This window comes from Trichosurus vulpecula, chromosome 6, assembly GCF_011100635.1.
Source record: "Trichosurus vulpecula isolate mTriVul1 chromosome 6, mTriVul1.pri, whole genome shotgun sequence".
Taxonomy (NCBI): Eukaryota; Metazoa; Chordata; class Mammalia; order Diprotodontia; family Phalangeridae; genus Trichosurus; species Trichosurus vulpecula.
The window spans coordinates 201,624,167-201,643,993 of record NC_050578.1 but is presented as its reverse complement, the minus strand read 5'-3'; the positions used below and the strand labels follow the sequence as shown (position 1 = coordinate 201,643,993).

Here is a 19,827-nt window from a genome sequence, read left to right as displayed (position 1 = left end):
TGTGTGCTAGGCATCGTGCTGAGTGCTTTATAGATACTGTATCATTTGATCCTCACAACAACCCTGGCAGGTATGTGCTAGAGGAGAGGTAGGATTATTACCTCCATCTTGCAGTTGAGTATACTGAGGTAAATAGAGGTTAAGTGAATTGCCCAGGGTCACACATCCAGGGAGTATTTGAGGCCTCATTCAAACTTAGGCCTTCCTTGCTCTAGGCTCAGCGCTCTATCCACTGTGCTACCTAGCTTCTTCCAAACAAATAAATAGCAGGAAAAACCCACAAAAATATGAATAGATAAATAAATAAGTAAATTAATAGATAGATGAAACTTATAAATGGATAAGTAGATAGGTAGATAAATAGATGAATAAATAGCCACACAGGCAAACAACAAACCAAAACCGTACCCTAGTCATGAGATCTAGGGAAGGACTATTTACTTTCTATTATGTCATGGAACCCTTTGGCAGTCAGGTGAAACCTATGGACGCTTTCTCAGAATGTTTTTGAATTTGTAATATAAAATATATAAAGTTACAAAGGAAACTGGCTGTATTGAAATATGACAGCAGGGAGAATCTAAGTTAAGAAACATCAGGTTAAGATCTCTTGTGTTCAAGATTATATGGGTACTAACTACCAGAGTTAGGATTTGAATTCAAGTTCTCTTATGCCAAGTCCAACATTCTTTCTACCATACCTCTCTCCGTCTGTCTCTGTCTCTCTCCCTACAAATGCACGTGTGCGCACGCGCGCACACACGCACACACATGCACACTGAGTAATAAAAATTAGAGGAGTTACTCCTGCTTTGGGTAAGAAGTCTTAGTAATCTATAAATTTTGATGAATAAAGAGCCATTTAAATGTCATCTCCTCGGGGATACCAAACTACTTCATATCTTCCAAGGGCTCTTGTGACCACATAGAGATCTTTAATGTTCTTTCTTCTGCTTTTCTTCTTTTTTCCAATTTCCTCTTCTCTCACTCCCAGCTCAGGTAAACTAGACCACTGCTCCTTATATGAAGCAAAAAAAAATCTGGCGCTCCATTACTCAGCTTAAGCAATTACTGCCTGAAAAGCTCAAGATACATTAATTATACCTAGTCAAAATTGTCAAACAAACTAATAAATTGGGCATTGCTGCTTGTTCCAGTTCTAGTACGTGTCACAAGAAAGAAAATAGCAAGAAAGGGAATTGTCAGGCATTCCAAGGTTGTGATAACTCATTTTCCCTGTAATGAGATCAAAAGATGCTGTCCACTTAATATGGTGTGATAGTGTTCTTACAAGTCCTGGAAACCACCCCCCACCAAAAAATGACCCCTTTCCCCCCAGCAACCAGTGGGGGCAAAAGTGAACTGAGAAAAGAAAGCATGAGGGGAGTCAGAGGGAGGCGAGAAGGCATAGTGGAAAGAGACACTGGGTGGGGTACCAAAAGTCTGAAGGTTTTCCTGGTTCTTAAGACTTCCTTAGGTGAGTAACTGTGGGCTGCTCACTTCAACTCTCACAGTCTCATTTTCTTCATTAGTAAAATAGGAGGAATGATTCTTCTATGAATAACCTTTCTCACAGGTTGTGAGAACACTTTGCAAACTTTAAAACCCTGGAGAAACGTGAATTGTTAATAATAATAACAACAAACATTTATATAGCCCTTACTTTGTGCCAGGTTCTGTGCTAAGTGCTTTGCAATCATTTTCTCATTTGAGCCTCACAATAACCCAGGGAGGTAGATGCTATTATTATCCCCACTTTATAGATGAGAAAACTGAGGCAAACAGCAGTATAGGGTCATACAGCTAACAACAGTCTGAGACCAAATTTGAACTCAGATCTTTCTGACTACAAGCCCAGCACCCTATCTACTGTATCACCCAGGTACCCCAAGGCAAGTATCTCATTCTTTATCTGATAAGAATAATAATAGAAAGCCTATAACCAATATATTCGTGTATCAGACAATGGGAAGAAGGTGAAAAAGTAGAAATTTAAGTAGTTTTTCTGAGGTAAGCATCTCTCTTCTTTAAGCTATCACAATCCCATTGAAGGTCACTTAGAATGGGATAACTCTTAGCCACCCCCCAATTCTCAGTGTTTGATTGTGTGCCCAACAGATGGAAGGCATTGTAACTCCTACTCGACCACTTACGCACAATTTATATATTCTCCCATAATTTTTTCCAAAATCATAATATCTATAATATGTTTCCTGGTACTTTCCTACCTTCCTACTGGCACTGTTCCATCCATGCATGCTGATTATTTTCTTTGTGATGTAGTGGAAAGAGTATTGAACTTGAAATCCAAATCTAGGTTTAAGTCCTCCCAGATCGGCAACTTAGCAGCTATGTGACTTTGGGCAAGTCACTAACCTTTCTGGGTCTCAAATTTCTTCATTTATTAGCAGAAGAGGCTGGACTAGATGACCTCTAAGGTCCTATCTGATTCCAATAAAGCATGATTCTGTGTTCAGGTTGCTGTTCTGACTGAAGGTAAATTGGTGAAATTAAGAGAATAGATGAAATCAGGCATATTTTTCATGTGTGACAAAGTTGTTTCCCTTCATATTTTTCTAGTTAGTGATCTGGCAGGTAACCAGTTAAGTGGGGCACTATTGAAAGTGGCAGAACATATTCCTTCTATAATCTTTCCCTATACACACCTTGACTAGTAAAAGGCCAGACATTGTGGGGGAGGGGATTACTTCTAATCTAGTCCTCTGATCAGTCTGATTAGCTGCCTAGCTAAACTGCCCTTTGATGTCTCCACTTTTTATTCCCTTGAAGCTTTTCACACTTGCATTAGTTCACAAAAAAATTAAGCCTTTTCCAAGGCTATTTTATGACTAATGTATTCATTGAGGACAATATTCTTCCAAAATCACCCTAAGGCAGTCAAACTCTGGCAAATCTAATCCAACAAACTTTTATAAAGCACCTACTATATTCATGGCACAGTCTTTCCAAGGCACCAGGGACAAAAAATAAATAAATGAATGAATTAACCAAAGATAATTCCTGCTCTCAAAGAGTTTACATTCTGAGTAGATGGAAGGCATACACACATATAAAGATATAAACGATCAGTTGACCAGGAAAGCCCTCAAATCAGAGGTGGCACATATACTTTCTCAAAGGATAAAGGATAAATACCCATTTTTTCATGGTAATCCTTTTGGGAAAACTGAAAAAAAACAAGGCAGCTGGTTGTGCTTAAATATTTGAGCACAAACTGTGTTTTCTAAATATTGTCAACTCACAAGCCCAACCAAGGAAAGGAAATATGTATCTCTTTGTAACATCAAGAATCCTTTCAATGGAGCACAATTTGAATTTATTCTATGAGAAATTCATAATACAGGCATCATATAAGTTGAAAAAAAAAAAACAAGATTTACTCACCACAAATTGACTAAGAAAGGATGTTCCAGGCCCTGCATGATCTGGAGTTCTCTGAAGACATTTCGAACTTCATCTCTTTCAATACACTTCTGTTTATTCATGTATTTCATGGCGTACATTTTCTTTGTGTCCCTTTTCTGCACGATGCATACCTGAGGGAGGGGCAAGTTACAGAAAACAGTTCACGTATATGGGGAAATTCACATCCTCTTCAAACTTACTCATGTGTGCTTCATCTACCTCAGTTTTTGGTTAGCCTTTTCAACACAATAACCTCAATTGAAGAGTCTGAAATGTAACTCCTAGTTCTATTGCCAATGGTGTAAAAAAGAGCAAAACCCCCAAAATGAACATCATATGACTTGTTATGACAGCCTTAGCCTAATCATAATTAGAATGATTGTTAGTGAGATCTTAAGCCAAGGGACCTGGTTAAGATGGGTCATAGATCAGCGGGTACATTTAATAGCTATGTGACTAACAGGCATATTGCCTCACCCCTCTGAGTCTTGGTTTTCTCCTCAGTAAAATGGGGATAATAATATCTGCACCTATCCTCCTGACAGGATTGTTGTAAGGAAAGCACTTTGTGAACCTTAAAGGGCAACATCATCTACCAAGCGACAAATGATCAAGGAATATGAACAGGCAGTTCTCAAAGAACGAAATCCAAATTATCAATAGCCATATGAAAATATACTCCAAATCACTAATATTTAGAGAAATGCAAAATAAGAGAACTCTAAGGTAGCTCTCACACCCATCAGATAGGCAAGGTTGACAGTAAAAGAATATGACAAATGCTGGAAGGGTTATGGGAAAGCAGGCACTGTTGGTAGAGCCATTAATTGGTCCATTCATACTGTAAAGCAATTTGGAAATATACCCCAAAAGTTACTCAGCTGTGGACAGTCTTTTACCAAAGAAAGAGGAAAAGGACTAGTTTATACAAAAACAATTTATAACATTTCTTTTTCTGGTAGCAAAGAAACTAGAAACTTAGGGGTAGGGGTGCCCATCAATTGGGGAATGCCTAAATAAATTATGGCATATGAATATAATGAAAAATTATGTTATAAAAATTGATGAAAGGGATGATTTCAAAGAAACCTGAGGAGACTTGTAGGAACTAATGGAGAATGAAATGAACAGAAACAGAACAATTTCTACAATAACAACATTACAAAGACAAATGGCTTTGAAGGATTGAAGAACTCTGTTCAACATAATAACCAATCATGATTCCAGAGGATTGATGATAAATGATGCTACCCATTTTGTGATGATAGATTCTGAGTACAGATTGAGACACACACATAGAAATACATACATACATACATACATACATACATACATACAGGGTCAATGCATGGATTTATTTTGACTGTGCACAGATGTTACAATGGTTTTGCTATTCTTTTTTTCAGTGGAGGTGGAGGTTGGAGAAAGAAAAGACTTTTGTTAATTAAAAAAATACGTTTTAAACTGTAAATAGAAATTATTATTATTGCTACTATTAACATTAATGATAACTCCATGCATTTATGTAGTGCTCTATACTTTTTAAAAGCATGTCCACATAAATTCCTTCATCCAATCCACAAACCAGCCCATTGAAATAAAAGAATAGATGAGATTAATAAAGAATTTATTATAGACCTGGATTTCAGTACTAGTTCTGCCATTTAGTAACTGTAATCATGGACAACTCAAAACTTTTCTAAACCTCAGTTTCTTTGTTTGTAAAAAAGGGATAATACCTGCACTTGCTATCTTACAGGGCTATTTTCAGTCTCATTGAACATTACTCTCCCACCTACACTCCACAATTCAGCCAAACTGGCTTTCTCTTCTTTACACAAGGCACTCCATCACCAACCTCCATGCCTTTGCTCTAGCTGACCCCCACGCCTGATGTATTTCCCTCTCCTTCACAGAAACCCTCTCTTCTTTCAAGATTCAACATAAGCATCACTTTCTACATGAAGCCTCTCCTGCTTCCCCAACTGCTATTGCTTTCCCTTTCAAACTACCTTGTATTTAATGACTATATATTAATTTGTGTTTATTCTCTTTATAGTTATTCAGCATATACTTATTGTATGTATTGGTTGTTTTTCTCCATTAGAACATAAGCTCTTTTCAAGGAGAGATCATTTCATTCTTTGCATACATATCCCCAACATCTAGCACAGTGTCTGGGCACATAGGAGATATTTAATAAATGCCTGCTGATATGTTAATTGATTGAAAAAACTGTGAAAATTTGAGCTTTTAGCATTAGTAATTATTAATATGGGCTTTAACATGAGTACTTTGAAATAATTCTTTGTTTAGTGTCAGTGGAAACCAAAGCTGTAACTAGGAATTTTTGTACCTGACAAGTGTCATGTTGGGTATAAGAGTGTATTCCTCACCTAACGAGGAATACATAGAGACTGCAGGACATTGGCAAAAAGCTGCTGCCGAGGAGGCCACCATGCTTAGGGGAGGGGTGGAAGCAGCAGAGCAAGGCAGGGGACTCAGCCCAGCTGCCACTTGGTCCCTTCCTATTTTAAATAATTATTCAAACTAAATAAGTACTAAGTTCTGTGGTTCCTATGCTGCTGAAGTTATAGACTGTGTTGTAAGGACTGAGAATACCCTCTAATTCGGCACTCTGAGGCAGAGTCTCAGTCATCTCATGTAAGCTGTGGATCTAGTGGAAAATCATTCTTTTCTATGTGAAGTTCATTCTGTATAAAATTGTGGCATAGTGCTTAGGATAGGGACTTCCGTGGAAACTGGCAACCAATATCTAGAGAACAGAGACCATCACCATCATCACCACCACCACAACCTTTGCCTCTGTTTCCCCTCAGACTCTGATGGGGACAGTCCAGGACTTTGAACCCAAGAGCCTTGGGACTCCATTGGTTCCAGCTTAGAGCCTTCAAATGTCACCTTGGGAAGTAACCTCTGTGGAGCTTTAGCCTGGCAATTGCTCCTACCAGTGTTAGAGTCAGGGCTAGCAGAGATTCAGAAAAGAAAGTCCTTGATATTGTCAAATAGCTCACCATCAGAAACTGATTTTATTTTATCAGTAGAAATGACATTAAAGAAAAAGCATTCCCATTTGCTTTGTCATTGCACCCTGAGGACCGTGAGACCTTTCCTTTTGACTTGCAGCTGAAACCTCCCATTGGAATGTGAGTTCCTTGCGAGCAGACTGTCTTGCTTTTCCACATGTATCCCTAGCATTTAGCAGAGAATTTTGCACATAGCAGTCATTTAATAAATGCGTTACTCACTGATTCATTCATGCATAGAGAAGGGGGTGAAGACACCAACTGGACAAGGACAATTGTGGAATTCTCATTGATAACAGCTAATATTTATATAGTGCCCACTATGAGCCAGGCATTACGCTAAGGGCTTTACAATTATTAGCTTGTTTGAACCTCACAACAACCCTGGGAGGTGGGTGCTAGTATCTCCATTTCACATATAAGTTAACTGAGACAAGTAGAGGTTGATGTCAATATCATCATCATCATCATCATCATCATCACAATAGCTAACATTTATGTAGCACTTATGCCAAGAACTATGCTAAGCATTTTACAATTATCTTATTTGATCTTCACAACAGCCCTGAGAGGTAGGTGCTGTTATCGTACCCATTTTACAGATGAGTAAACTGAGGCAAACAGGGGATAAGTGACTTGCCCAGGTTTACACAGCCAATAAATGTCTGAGGGTAAATTTGAACTCATTTCTTCCAGACTCTATCTCTAGTGCTCTTTACAAATTCATATAAGTGGGGAGAGACCAAATATCAGCCGAAAGTCCCCAAACTTGGGTAAAGACACATGGTGTGGGGGAGAAAGTGTAGTGGAGAAGAGATAGCTTAGAAGTTACAATAAGATAAGGGGGCAATTATGGGCTCTAGATGGGGAGTAGTTATGCCCAGCCTCTTCTTCAGGGAGTGGCTCTGTGGCCAGAATGGCCTTTGTTTTCTTTGGGTGGCTCAGTTTATCTCATTGGGCCTTGCTGGATGCTGGGCTTGCTGCTCCTCTTCTGGGGCAGGAAGCCCAGAGACCCATTCCTGTGAGCAGAGAACTTCCTGTGTGACCTCTTCCAGGGCAGGAAGCCCACAGACCATGCCCGGGAACAGAGAACTTCCTGTGTGATGAGTCATGGGGCTGGCTGAGGGGAGGTGTTGACTCCAGAGCCATGCCCTATTGAGTGTTAACCTAGGGGAAGGGGCCAACTCAAGAACCAATCGGCCCTGGTCATTCAGGCGGCGCTTGAAGATGTCAAAAACTCTATAAGAGGGGAGAAGACGGCTTGAAGCTTCTTCTTTCCTTTTCCAGTTGGCGCGGGAGCAGTGGCAAGCGTGACTCTGGGCCAGCCCTTGCTCTCAGGCTAAGCCCAGATGTTGGTAACTATGAATTGTATTGGGTCTGTCTGTTGATATTTGTAATTTGTTTGTATTTTGTTTTGAAGTTCGGGGTGCTGGTTTGTTTCCCCCGAACTAAATGAATGTTCTGAACCTCAGGGTGCTGGTTTTTTCCCCTGAAGTAAGTGAATGAATCTGTATTTGATCTGTCTCTTGATGCTTGTCTGTATGCTCCCCTGAACAATCTGAATGCTAACTGAATGCTGGCATTTTCCCCTGAACTAAATGAATCTTGTCTGTATGCTAACTGAATGCTGGATTAAAGTAAGCTGGTCAACCCCTTCACTGTGCTTTCCTTGTTTAAGCAGATAAAAAGAACCTGTGCTTTCCCAGCGTGCCAGCAGCCTCCTGGGTGCTGGCTGTAGGGGGATCTTACACCCCCACAGAAGCTGCTAGCTGGATTGTTAAAACAGGCTCCCCTCCTCAATCCTCATTTACTTTGTTTTAAAATTTTCTCATGGACTTATTCTAGAATGTTATGTATTCCTGTTACCAATGCTTGTGTCATGTACCCTTATTAGCCTATAAGATCCTTGAAGGCAGAAGTGAGACTCTCTCAGCACCTAGCACTGTACTTCACAAGTAGCAAATTCTTTTTTGCTTTTTTGTGTTTTCTTTAATTTTTTATATAAATACTATTTCCCCAATTATTTACAAATACAGTTTTCAAAATTCATTTTTTATAAGATTTTGAGTTCCAAATTTTTCTCCTTCCCTCACCTTTCCTGTTCCCAAGATGGGAAGCAATCTGATATATGTTATACATGTGCAATCATGTTAAACGTATTTCCACATTAGTCAAGTTATGAAAGAAGAAACAGAACAAAAAGAAAAGCCATGAAAAAACACAAAGAAAGCAGGAAATAGTATGCTTTTATCTGCATTCAAACTACATCAGTTCTTTCTCCGGATTTTCCATCACGCACATAGTAGATTCTTCAAAAATGTTTATTGAATGAATCAATGACTTGCCAAGGCCACACACTAGCCAATTGCAGAGTTTCTTCTGATTCCTAGCTCAGTACTCTCTCATTGACCCAGACTGAGTCAGGAAACTAGCTTTCTCATTTATGCAGCACTTTATGATTACAAAACACTTTGCTATCCATTGTCATTGGAGCCTCACAAAGCCCTGTGAGAGCAGTAGCCTAAGTATTCTTTCTCATCTTTGTTTTACAGTGACACTGAAATTTAACAGGATGATCCATCTGTTCCACGAGACTGAAGTAAACTAAGGGAGGAATGAGAATAGCATAAACAAACTAAGAGGCAAGAGTGGACCTGGTGTGTGGGTGAATGTCCTTGGGCCACTGTATTGTTTACATACTTTTGCTTAATGGCAAGATCCTTCCCATCCATTAATAGGCCCATGTGTCTTGCTTAAGTCACATGGAAGCCTAAGTCACACAAGCTTGGGTCACGCAGGTTGTGATGCCCTCTAACCCTGAAGAAATGTGTGTGGATATATATATACATATGCTGAGGTTAGCATTTTGCTTTGGGGCTCACTCATGAGAATAGTGTTTGTGCAATGTAGCCAGATGTGGGTAGCCACTAAGGAGACCCCTGGATTTGAAAAACCCAGATGTTGGTGCTTCTCTCTCTGGTAACTATGTATTACTTTTAGTCAGACAGTTGGCAGCTCTGTCTGTTGGTCTTTGCTGTTTGTATTTGCTCTGTTTATATAATTTCTGCTTGTAATTTCTGTTTGTATTTTCTCTGAAATTCAGGGGGCCAACTTTTCCCCTGAACTAACTACATACACACATACACACACACACACACGCACACACATACATTTGATTAAAGTAAGATTGTTGTCTCCTTTAAAGTTGCTTTTCTTTAGAAAAGCATATCAAAGAACCTGTACTAGCAGCATTCCTGTGTGCTGGTGTTATTGGTCTTACACCCCTTCAGCAGCTGCAAGCAACATTGTTGTTATAGCCACTTATGTGATGGAGAAGAAGGTAACCAATACACAATGAGAGCCACCAAGGTTTATGGCCAATGATAGAATCTTCTGGCCAAGATAACAATGGGTCTTGTGATACAGTGGATGAGAACTCGACAGGACAAAGACCAATGAAGTTAGAGTCAGAAAGCTTGGGTTTGAATTCTAGGTCACCTATTTATTACCTCTATGATTTTGGTAAATCACTTCCCCTCCCTGAGGATTGGTTTCCTCATCTTTAAAATGGATATAATAAAACTTGCCTGGAGAGATAGCTTGGCATAGGTGCCAGAGAGCTGACCTCAAAGCCAGGAAGACCTGGCTTCAAGTCCCACCTCTGACACATACTGCTTATATGTCACAAATGTCCAAGTCACTTACCCTTTCAGTGGTCAGGGCAACTCTAAGCTACAAAGATGCTGAACTGAATTGCCTGAAGTATCTCCCTCATTTGGAAGTCCCCTCTACATAAATGAAATCAGAAATCTAATGCCTATTCTATCTCTAAAATTTGTCCCACCAACCTTGGGTTTGCCATGAGGAAAACATTTTGCAAACATTTCTTTTCTGGCCCAGACTTATCATTTTGTATCTGTGGGATAGGGCAACTGTCTCTATGATGAATAACCATTGTCTATTGCTTATTCTTAAAGAGCTGCCTGGGAGCTGTGAGAAATCAAGTCACTTGGGCAGGACCGTGTAGCCAGTGTGTATCAGAGGCAGGACCTATCTCACTGAATCCAAGGCAGTGATCATCAATATTTGTACGGCAGGTCTGAAAAGTCCTTTGCATCCATTATTTCATGGAACTTCAGAGTTTTGTGGTGAGGGAGACCAGTATTCCACATAGGTGGTTGCACTGAAGGAAAACAGTAAGTAGCAATTTATAAATCCATAGTAATAACTACATGATGGGCTTGATGAGAAATCAAAACGGACCTTCAAATGGATTGCAAAGCACCTTACTGCTGAATTAGAACTAACTCCTCACTGGTGTCAGCTCACTACTCCCTCACTGATTTAGTAGTGTGAAGAGACCATCTTTGCAGTCACCAAGATGACTCTTCCCTCTGCCTCAACTCACAGCCAATAAATTGCCAAATCATATCAGTTCTATCCTCATAATAGTCCTTGAATTTATCTCCCCGCCACTCACATAGCTACCACCCGAGAAAGGTCCTCCTCACCTTCTGTCTGTATTTTTGCAATACCTCATCTCCTGATTTTGAGTGTCTCTTCTCTCTATCCATTTAGCTATCAAAATCATTCTTCTAAAGCACATAACTCCCCTGTTCAGTGGTTTTGTACTGCTATTACAATAAAACACAAACTATTTTGTTTGATTTTTCAAGCCCTGGCTCCACGATCTTCTAGCCTACCTTACTAGGCTCATTATATATTACCCTCATTCACATGCTCTAGTTCTAATTTATCTTTTTCAGGCTTCACAGTATGGTTCTAGCCTACCTTTCTCACCTTATTACATATTACTGCCATCCGTAAATTGTGTTCTAGACGATCCACCTATTGGCTGCTCTCTGACCTCTGCGTTCTATCTCTTATGTCCATGCCTTTCTTTACATAAGCTGCCCTGCTTATCTGGAATGCTTTTCTCACCTCTTACTCTTAGAATCATTTACTTCCATTAAGACTCATCCCTAATGACATGTATGGGAAGCCTTCCCTTGTGCCTCTAGTCTCCCCTTCATCAACCCCTTCATTGTCTATTTGCACATTGTATCCTCCAGTAGAACATAAGCTAGCTTGAGATATTTTGTATCGAGATTTAGAAAAGAAATATGTTTCTGAATTTGTTTGTACATTCAATCATTCTCTCTTTACCTTCACTTATACCCTCCAGCTCCAAACATGCAAGTGGGCATCAATTGTTTGCCTTTACATAGGCAAGCAGGAAAAAAATGTTTACCACTAGAGGGAGCAATTCCAAAAGAAGCCAACTGTCCCATAGTGGTTATTAATCTCACTCAGTACATTTGTTCTTTTATTAATAAATATCCTAAAAGATCCTATTCAAGCTGCCTGGGTAAGGAGAATATGTACTTGCCTCCCTACTTCATTTTAAACATCTAATATTGATGGCTGCCTGAGGCCCTAAAGCTTGAAGGTATAATGAGAAAAAAAAAGTCTTGTAGGAATATATAGAGAAAGTCTAATCTCTTATTGGAAATGCTTTTTTAAAAAAAGCTTTTTGCTGATTTCCTGGAAAGAAATGCCTTCACATTTGTTCTTTTTCCAGGGGGGAAACTAGTCATATAAGATAAAGGAGCTACTAGACTCCCCATTTTAGAAACCTGTGAGGCAATATTTCTATGTTGGCGCCACTATCCTTTGCACAATCTGGTGACGTTGCAGAAATGCCAGGAAAATGTTACTGTGTCCTCAGCATTTGTTCAGACACAAATCTCAGAGTAGCCACTGTGCAGGGAGAATTAAGCTTGCAATCCTAGTAATTAGAATTGCTCATCTATCTCTTTCTATTTGGGTTTAAAAATAAGATATTCAGCAGACATTACTTCTGTTGGGCTATGACAAGCCTTTAAGTCTAGGTCAGCTACATCATCGTGAAAAGATTAGACTTTAATTGGATGGTGTCTCAGTATCGCCTGTAGCTTCCAAGTGCTTCACTGGTGAGATGAGGAGGGTTATCTTGAAGTCACGCCCCTTGTGCTGCTGGGGAAGAGGAAGGAATAGTAGCACCTGCCTCATCTCAGTGACAATTTGGGGTTGGGATGAGAATTCTCAGTGTTAAATAAGAATGTTACATCTCCAATTACAGTTGGTATTTATTTAAGCAACCTCTCTCCAACCCTTATCCACCAAAAAACCACCCTAAGAATTTGATTTTTATAAAGAAGTGAGACAAGTTTAAAAAGCATAGTGAAATTAATAACTGGCAGGAAGCCAGAGAAAAGGGTTGCTGTTCCTCTTCCATGCCTAATAACCTCCACGGCTTGGGAAGAATCACTTACCCTTTTTGGAGCCATAACATCTATAAAGTGGGTAGAATAATATATGCCTTGGCTCCCTCCAAAGCTAGAGAGAATGAAATAGGACAAATGTAATTTATCAACAGGTCTTATTTAAGGGAAAGGCAGAAGTGCTACACAGGAAGTTTCATCTCTCCAGTTTCACAACCCATGCACATTCATGTTCTTGGGTTCGTAGGATTCAGAGATTAGCTCGTCCAACCTCATCATTTTACAAAGGAGGAAACCAAAGTCCAAAGACGTTTCATAACTGACCTGAAGTTACACAGTGGCAAAGGTGGTATTTCATGAAAGACCTGAAAATGTTAGGTTGTGACTGATTTTATTTTCATTATTCACTTATCCTAGGAGCCTGCAGCAAAATCACTTAAACTCTCTGTATTTCTGATAGATATATACACACATACATATATGTAAATGTAGATATGTATATAAAGTATTACATGTATATAGTATGTATATATTATACATTATTTGTCTTTTAGTTATTTTCAGTCATGTCTGACTCTTCATGACCCCATGTAGGATTTTCTTGGCAAAGATACTAGAGTAGTTTACCATTTCCTTCTCCAACTCATTTTACAGATGAGGAAACTGAGGCAGACAAAAGCTAGATGACATGCCTCGGATCACACAGCTAGGAAGTGTGTGAGGTCAGATTTCAACCCAGGTCTTCCTGACTCCAAGCTTGGTCCTGTACCCACAGCACTATCTAGATGCCCAGATATGTGTAAATATATACACACATGTATGTATGTGTATATGTGTATACACACATTTACATACATAAATGAAATTGGAGTTAACTTGTGGACTTATCTATCACAGCGTCCTCAGGGCTGCTCTTTTTTTAGTTGTGGAGAGAATAAGATTTAGTTTCACAGTAGTGACCTCCTCTTGTGTTCACCCCACCCTTGACTCCTTAGGACTCTACAGGAGCTGATGGGGATCTCATGAAAAATCTTTGGAGTTGCCGCTGAACATTACTGTTACATAACAGGGCTTCTATACACCAATCATGTTCAACTGATAAATAGATATGCTTAAATATATTGTTACATCTAATAATTCTACAGCAGTAATAACAAATACATAGCAATAATACTCTGTGGCTACTCCAAAGGTTTTAATGAGATCCTCGTCAGCTCCTTTAGAGTCTTAAGCAGCTGGGGGTAGGGAGTAAACACAAAAGGAGGGAATAAATCTCATTTTCTCCCAGAAATTTTTAAAGAGGATATTAGAATAGATGAGTCCATGAGAAGTCAACTCCAATCTCATTTGGCTCATAGCATATGATTTTCATATCAGTAGTAATAATGCTTGCTGCCACATATAACCAAATTTCCTTACCCTGGCATTCGAGGCCCTCTACAATCCGCTATAATCTTTACTTTTCAGTCTTATTTCACACTAATCCATTCACATACTGTATGCTCCAACAAAACTTAACTACTTATTTTCCCCTGGACACATCACTTTTTTCCCATTTCATGCCTTTGTGAACAACATGACCAATCCCTGGAGTGTACCACCCTCTCTACTCCACCTCCAACCCCCCCCCCAAAAAAAACCCTAAAATTTACATACTGAAATATCCATCAGGAGGGGGGAGGAGAGGAAGGGGGAGAAAATTTGAAACTAAAAATCTTATGGAAATGAATCTTGAAAACTAATAATAAATTAATATTTAAAAAGAAATATCACCCATCCTTCAAAACTTAGATCAAATTCTACCCTCCTCCCTGATCTCCCAGTTGGAAATTATTTTTCTGTCCTTAGACCTAGATCGATACATCATTTCAAATGGAAAAGACCTTAGTGATCAGAATTTGCTCTCAAGAGGAGAAAAGAAACTGGATTTGGAATTAAAACCAAAACAAACCAAAAAAAAATAACATGGCTTCCAAACCCAGCTCTGTTACCCACTACTCACGTCACCTTGGGCAGGTCACTTCTCTTTTCAATACATTAGTATCTGCATCTGGAAAATTGAGAGAGTGGAACCAGTTGTTCCTGAAAGTCTCTTCTAGCTGTCCTCCCTCTTGGTTTCTTGAAATATGTTACTAAACACAAATGGATAAATTCAAGTGGCACATGGGTTTGGGTTTATTGCTCACCACCCTTGAAGGAAAAAGGTTTCCAGATAATTAGGGTTAATTTTACTAAGGCCGAAGATGTGATTGTATACATAGATGTAGACAAGAACTTTTTCTGACTCCAAGGCTGGTTCTGTCTCCACTATACCATGTTGCTTTTTATGTAATAGGTACTTGATAAATGTTTGTCAAATTGAATTGACCCATGGGCTCTTGATTGCAAGCATTTTTGGGGGAGGTAACTACACTAGATTGCTACTTTAAGAACAATGGAAAACTAATCAGACTTTTGAAAAGAGAATTGTGTTTTAGGAGATTAGAAATGTTTGAAGCAAGCCAGTGGCAAATTTGAAAAGTATATAATGTCTAATGATGAAAATCAAGGATCAGATTTGTCACCTAGGAAAGGTGGAGGGATTCATTATGCCCAGCAGCTGTGTAGGGCAATGTCTGATGGGATCATATTCAAATGGGAACAGAGACTATAACTGTGCCCATTTATCAATGAATATTTGTTGGGGTTAATAAAGAATGCTAGATAACATTTTTTTACCTCCCTTGCCAGAGGAAATCAGCAATGAATTCCAAGGAGCTAAAAATTCAAATTATAAAGCAATATGTTGGCATAGGAACAAGCAGTGGTAAGGTAGGTCTTTTGCTTTTGGAGTTGTTGAGTTATTACAAGCCATGAGGATTTTGGAGTTCTCCTTTGTCCTTCTAATTCTCTCCCTTGAATCATACTTTAATGGATTCACATTTACTCCTTCTACTCCAATAGAGAGTAAAGTCAATGAAGGCAAATTTTGTGTCTTGCATTGTTTTAACTCCAATGTTTAGTACAGTGCCCTACACATCGTGCCTAATAAATGTTTGTTGATTATCCTCTACAGTCTAGACAAACTGCTGATCTATTTGCTCCCCACCTCCCTATCCTCCCCTGCCTTTCCCCCTTTCCAAGGGAACATATTTCCCCATAATTTCTTCAGGTTAGCAATACCTAGTCTAGCTATTAATTTTTGTAGTAATGTTATGGTATTTAAAAGCACAACACAATAATGCCAAGGCTCATGAATCCCCCTAGCCTTATTTCACACTAATCACCTTCAAAAACTCTATGCTTTAGCCCAACTGAACTCTTAGCCCTCCCCACCCATGACACAATGCTCCATCTCCCCTCATGCCCATATTGAATGGCCTTCCTCTTCTCTGCCCCTCAGTATTCCCATCTTCCCTGAAGGCTTTATGCAGTTGCAGCCTCCTCTATAAAACCTCCTTGAATCCTACTATTGCTTGTGCTCTCTTCTACCTTAATGCTCTTTCTTCTTTGCACATTTGTGTGCATATTACATTTGTGTACATATTACTCCTCCTCTAGTAGAACATAAACTCCTTGAGGGCAAGAACTATTTCATTTTTGTCATCATATTCCCAATACCCAGCACAGTGCCCTCCATGTTTTTTTTTTAAGTCCAGACATGTGGTTTTCCCAGAGTAGAGTTACCTGGTATAAAACACTGTCTATTGATGCAGATCTGCATATGCTTTGCAATTTAGACTTTTAGACAGCTGCCTGCTGGGGCTCTGAAAAGCTAAGGGATTTCCCAGAGCCAACATACATCAGAAAAAAAGGCTTGGGCAGCTAGGTGGTGCAGTGAGTAGAGAACCGGCCCTGGAGTCAGGAGGACCTGAGTTCAAATCTGGCCTCAGACACTTAACACACTTACTAGCTGTGCAACCTTGGGCAAAACACTTAACCCCAATTGCCTTGCCTTCCCCCCTCAAAAAATAAAAAAATTAAATTAAATTTAAAAAAAGGTTGGAATCCAGGCTTTTCTGACTCCAAGGCTAGCTCTGTCTCACTATACCATGTTGTTTTTATATAGTGTGTACTTAATAAGTGTCAAATTGAATTGAACCATGGGCTCTTGATTCTAAGCATTTTTTGGTAACTATACTAATTTGATACTTTAAGAACAATTGCAGACTAATCAAAGTTTTGAAAAGAGAATTGTATTTTAAAGAGATTACAAATGTCTGAAGCAAGCTGGTGGCAAACCTGAAAAGTATGTAATGTCTATAATACTATGGTTAAGGATTTCTTCCTTCGCATCAGTGAATTAGCTTGTAATATTTTATGATTAAAAATATTTATATCATTCTTCCGTTGTAATTTCTTGTGGTGTATGTTATGAGATGAAGGTATACTTCCCATTTTTGACAAAATGCTATGTGACAGTTATCCCAACAATTTCAGGCTGACTAGTGAAGATTTTCCCTAATGTTTTGCAATCTTTAATTTCTAAACACCAATATTTGGTATGTACATGATTTGAGATGGTGATATTATTGTCTATTCCATTCATGTATTTTCTGTATTCAGAATCAGTTTTAAATTTTTCTGGCTTATAGTACTATAAAGGGGGTCTAGCACATGAGCAGAATACTTTGTACAGTCTTTCTACATGGAAATCTGAGAAGCTCGCTTCTGAAAATCGTCATGAAATATAAGGGAAATGTCTTGGTGAGATTGTAAAACATGCATAGATATTCTGTAACTGGTTCAGGTCTGTTAACAATTTGATAAATATGGGACTCATTGATTGGTTATGGAAGCATTCAAAGGGCCTAAAGTGGTTTCCAACATTTTCTCCCTACTTCATTAGGTAACTCTTTCACTCATGACAAGAAGCCATGCTGCAAAGAGAGAGAGGCTTTGGTGCCTTCTCTCCATCAAAGCCATGTGGCCATGAGAAATAGGTCTGGGGTGGGGGAGCCAAGATGGTGCTGGGAAAGGAAGGAACTACTGGAGCTCTCTCACAAATTCTGTCAGATACATCTAAAAAGGTGAATCTCAGCAGATTTGAGAGAGTTAGAAGCCACTAGTATCCTGAGAGGGGTAGGAGCACCGGGCACATGGAAGGGCACCAGACCAAACCAATTGGGAACAGCAGAGGAATCCAGTCAGCATGCAGGTCTGGGAAGTCCCTGGGTGAATGAAATGCCAGAACAGGAACAGGCCCAGGGCAGAAGTATCGGTTATGGCTGTGATGGAGCCCCAGGCCTCTCAGCCCAACGATGGGAGTCTGTCAGAGCTACAGGAGACAGCAGTGTGAAGCCTGCGGCTTTGGGAGCAACTAGTCCAGAGGCCTCCAACCCACAGTCTAAAGGTTTGAAACTTGCCTTCTTGAACTTCCAGGAACCATGATGGCCAGGTAAAATTTCTCTTTTCCCTCCCTTGAATAAACCCAAAGAATACTCCCACAGGATAAACAGAGGAGCCAGAAGTGGGGCTTCAGTAGCAAGAGAAGTTGGGGAGAGGGCCCTTCCTGTGGTGGCAGAAGGAGACTAGTGCAGGAAGAGGTGTCCCAGTAGCCCTCACCTCAGCAGAACAACAAGAGTAACTGAGCCCCAGGGGGTGGAGTTAACAAACATCAATGGTAGGACCCCAGATGTAACTTCGCACAGCCAGAGGAAGTAGCAGACACCAGCACAGACAACAGCTGAGACCACCTGTGCTGTAGAGCAGTCCTGGGGAAGAGGAGACACCCAGCAGCCAGACCACCCCTCCCCCACACCTCACAAAACCAGAGGCCATAGCACATAAAACCAGTGAGCAGGCCCACAGATTCCAACACAAGAAACTTGGGACAGAGCTTCCTGAGCCCCAGAAACAGAGATGCACTTTGGAAGCCAGGAGGAAAAAACACCATGAAAAAAACACAGTAAAAAGCCAAAGATCATTGATTTCTATTATGGGGACAGGGAAGATCAAAATACAATTCAGAAGAGGACTCTATATGGACACTATACCCACATCTGAAACCTCAAAAGGGAAAGTGAACTGGTCTCCAGTCCAAAAAGCATCCCTGGAAGAACTCAAGGAGGACTTTAAAAACCAAATTAGAGTGATAAAAGAAAAAATGGAAAGAAACAGAAAAAAAATTCACTGATGAAAACAAATCTATAAAAGTAAAATTGGTGAAATGGTTAAGGAGAATCAGAGAAACAGACCTTGGTCCTTGACCTCTGCATTTGTTTTCTTTTAGGTGAAGGGAGTAGAGACTCCAACCTTGGAAGTTTGAAAGGTCAAGAGGGCACCTCAGTTTCCTGGCATTCTAGAGTCCAGGTCTGTAGCCAAAGTATCGTTATGCAATAGAGTAGCAAGGAAAGACCTTCAAGAATGATGCTATTAACCTAGCCCAGAGGAAAATGAAACTAAGACTCATCTAGCAGTCATGCTGCATCTGAACACAAACTTGGTAAAACCAATGCCATGTAAAGACTGAGCTTAGCTGAGCCTTCTTGAACCCAGAGACTGAGGTGGTATAGGGCAGAGAATATCCTTGAGGTATTGAGGGAAATGTTTATATCTTGTTCTTGCTATATCTTCAAAGTAAATATCCCTTTGTGAAGGATACTTGGTGTTAAATTGATAAATGGAATCTGAGTATTAATAACCAACACCTACCAATGGGAAGAACATAGTTGGTGAGGACACAAGTAGATAGAAGTAGAGAAGAAACACTTCTAAACTCTTAAAACCCTCAGGGCACACTAGAACCCCAAGGTGGGATTGGGGAAAATGTAAACTGCCTAGGCCCTCATACCTAGCATAAGTTAGAACATGCTAACTAAAGTAGAATTTGATATCTAACACTGCAATTTACCTCTCCTCCTATTTCCCCCATATTTACAAATTATATTCTTGATCTTTGGCTTGACCATATGAATTGCTAATTTGGTACTAATTGGTACTTTGATTAATATTGCCTTAAATGTATAGATTAAATTAGGTAGTATTTTCATCTCATTCCAAATACCTCAACCTAATAACTTAATCTCTCCATAATTATTCAGTTCCTCTTATTTCCATATATGTACATACATATGTGTGTGTGTGTGTGTGTGTGTGTGTGTGTGTGTGTA

The 19,827-nt window shown here is 39.6% G+C and overlaps 1 protein-coding gene across 1 annotated transcript in view; it reads right to left on the bottom strand.

Annotated features, from left to right (window-relative positions):
- STK32B (serine/threonine kinase 32B) overlaps positions 1 to 19,827 on the bottom strand; it is a 311,999-nt gene that overhangs the window by 260,841 nt on the left and 31,331 nt on the right. The window contains exon 2 of the mRNA XM_036763960.1: positions 3,406 to 3,557. Within this exon, the coding sequence (XP_036619855.1) occupies positions 3,406 to 3,524 (119 nt within the window). The 5' untranslated portion in view covers positions 3,525 to 3,557. The remainder of the gene's footprint in view (positions 1 to 3,405; positions 3,558 to 19,827) is intronic.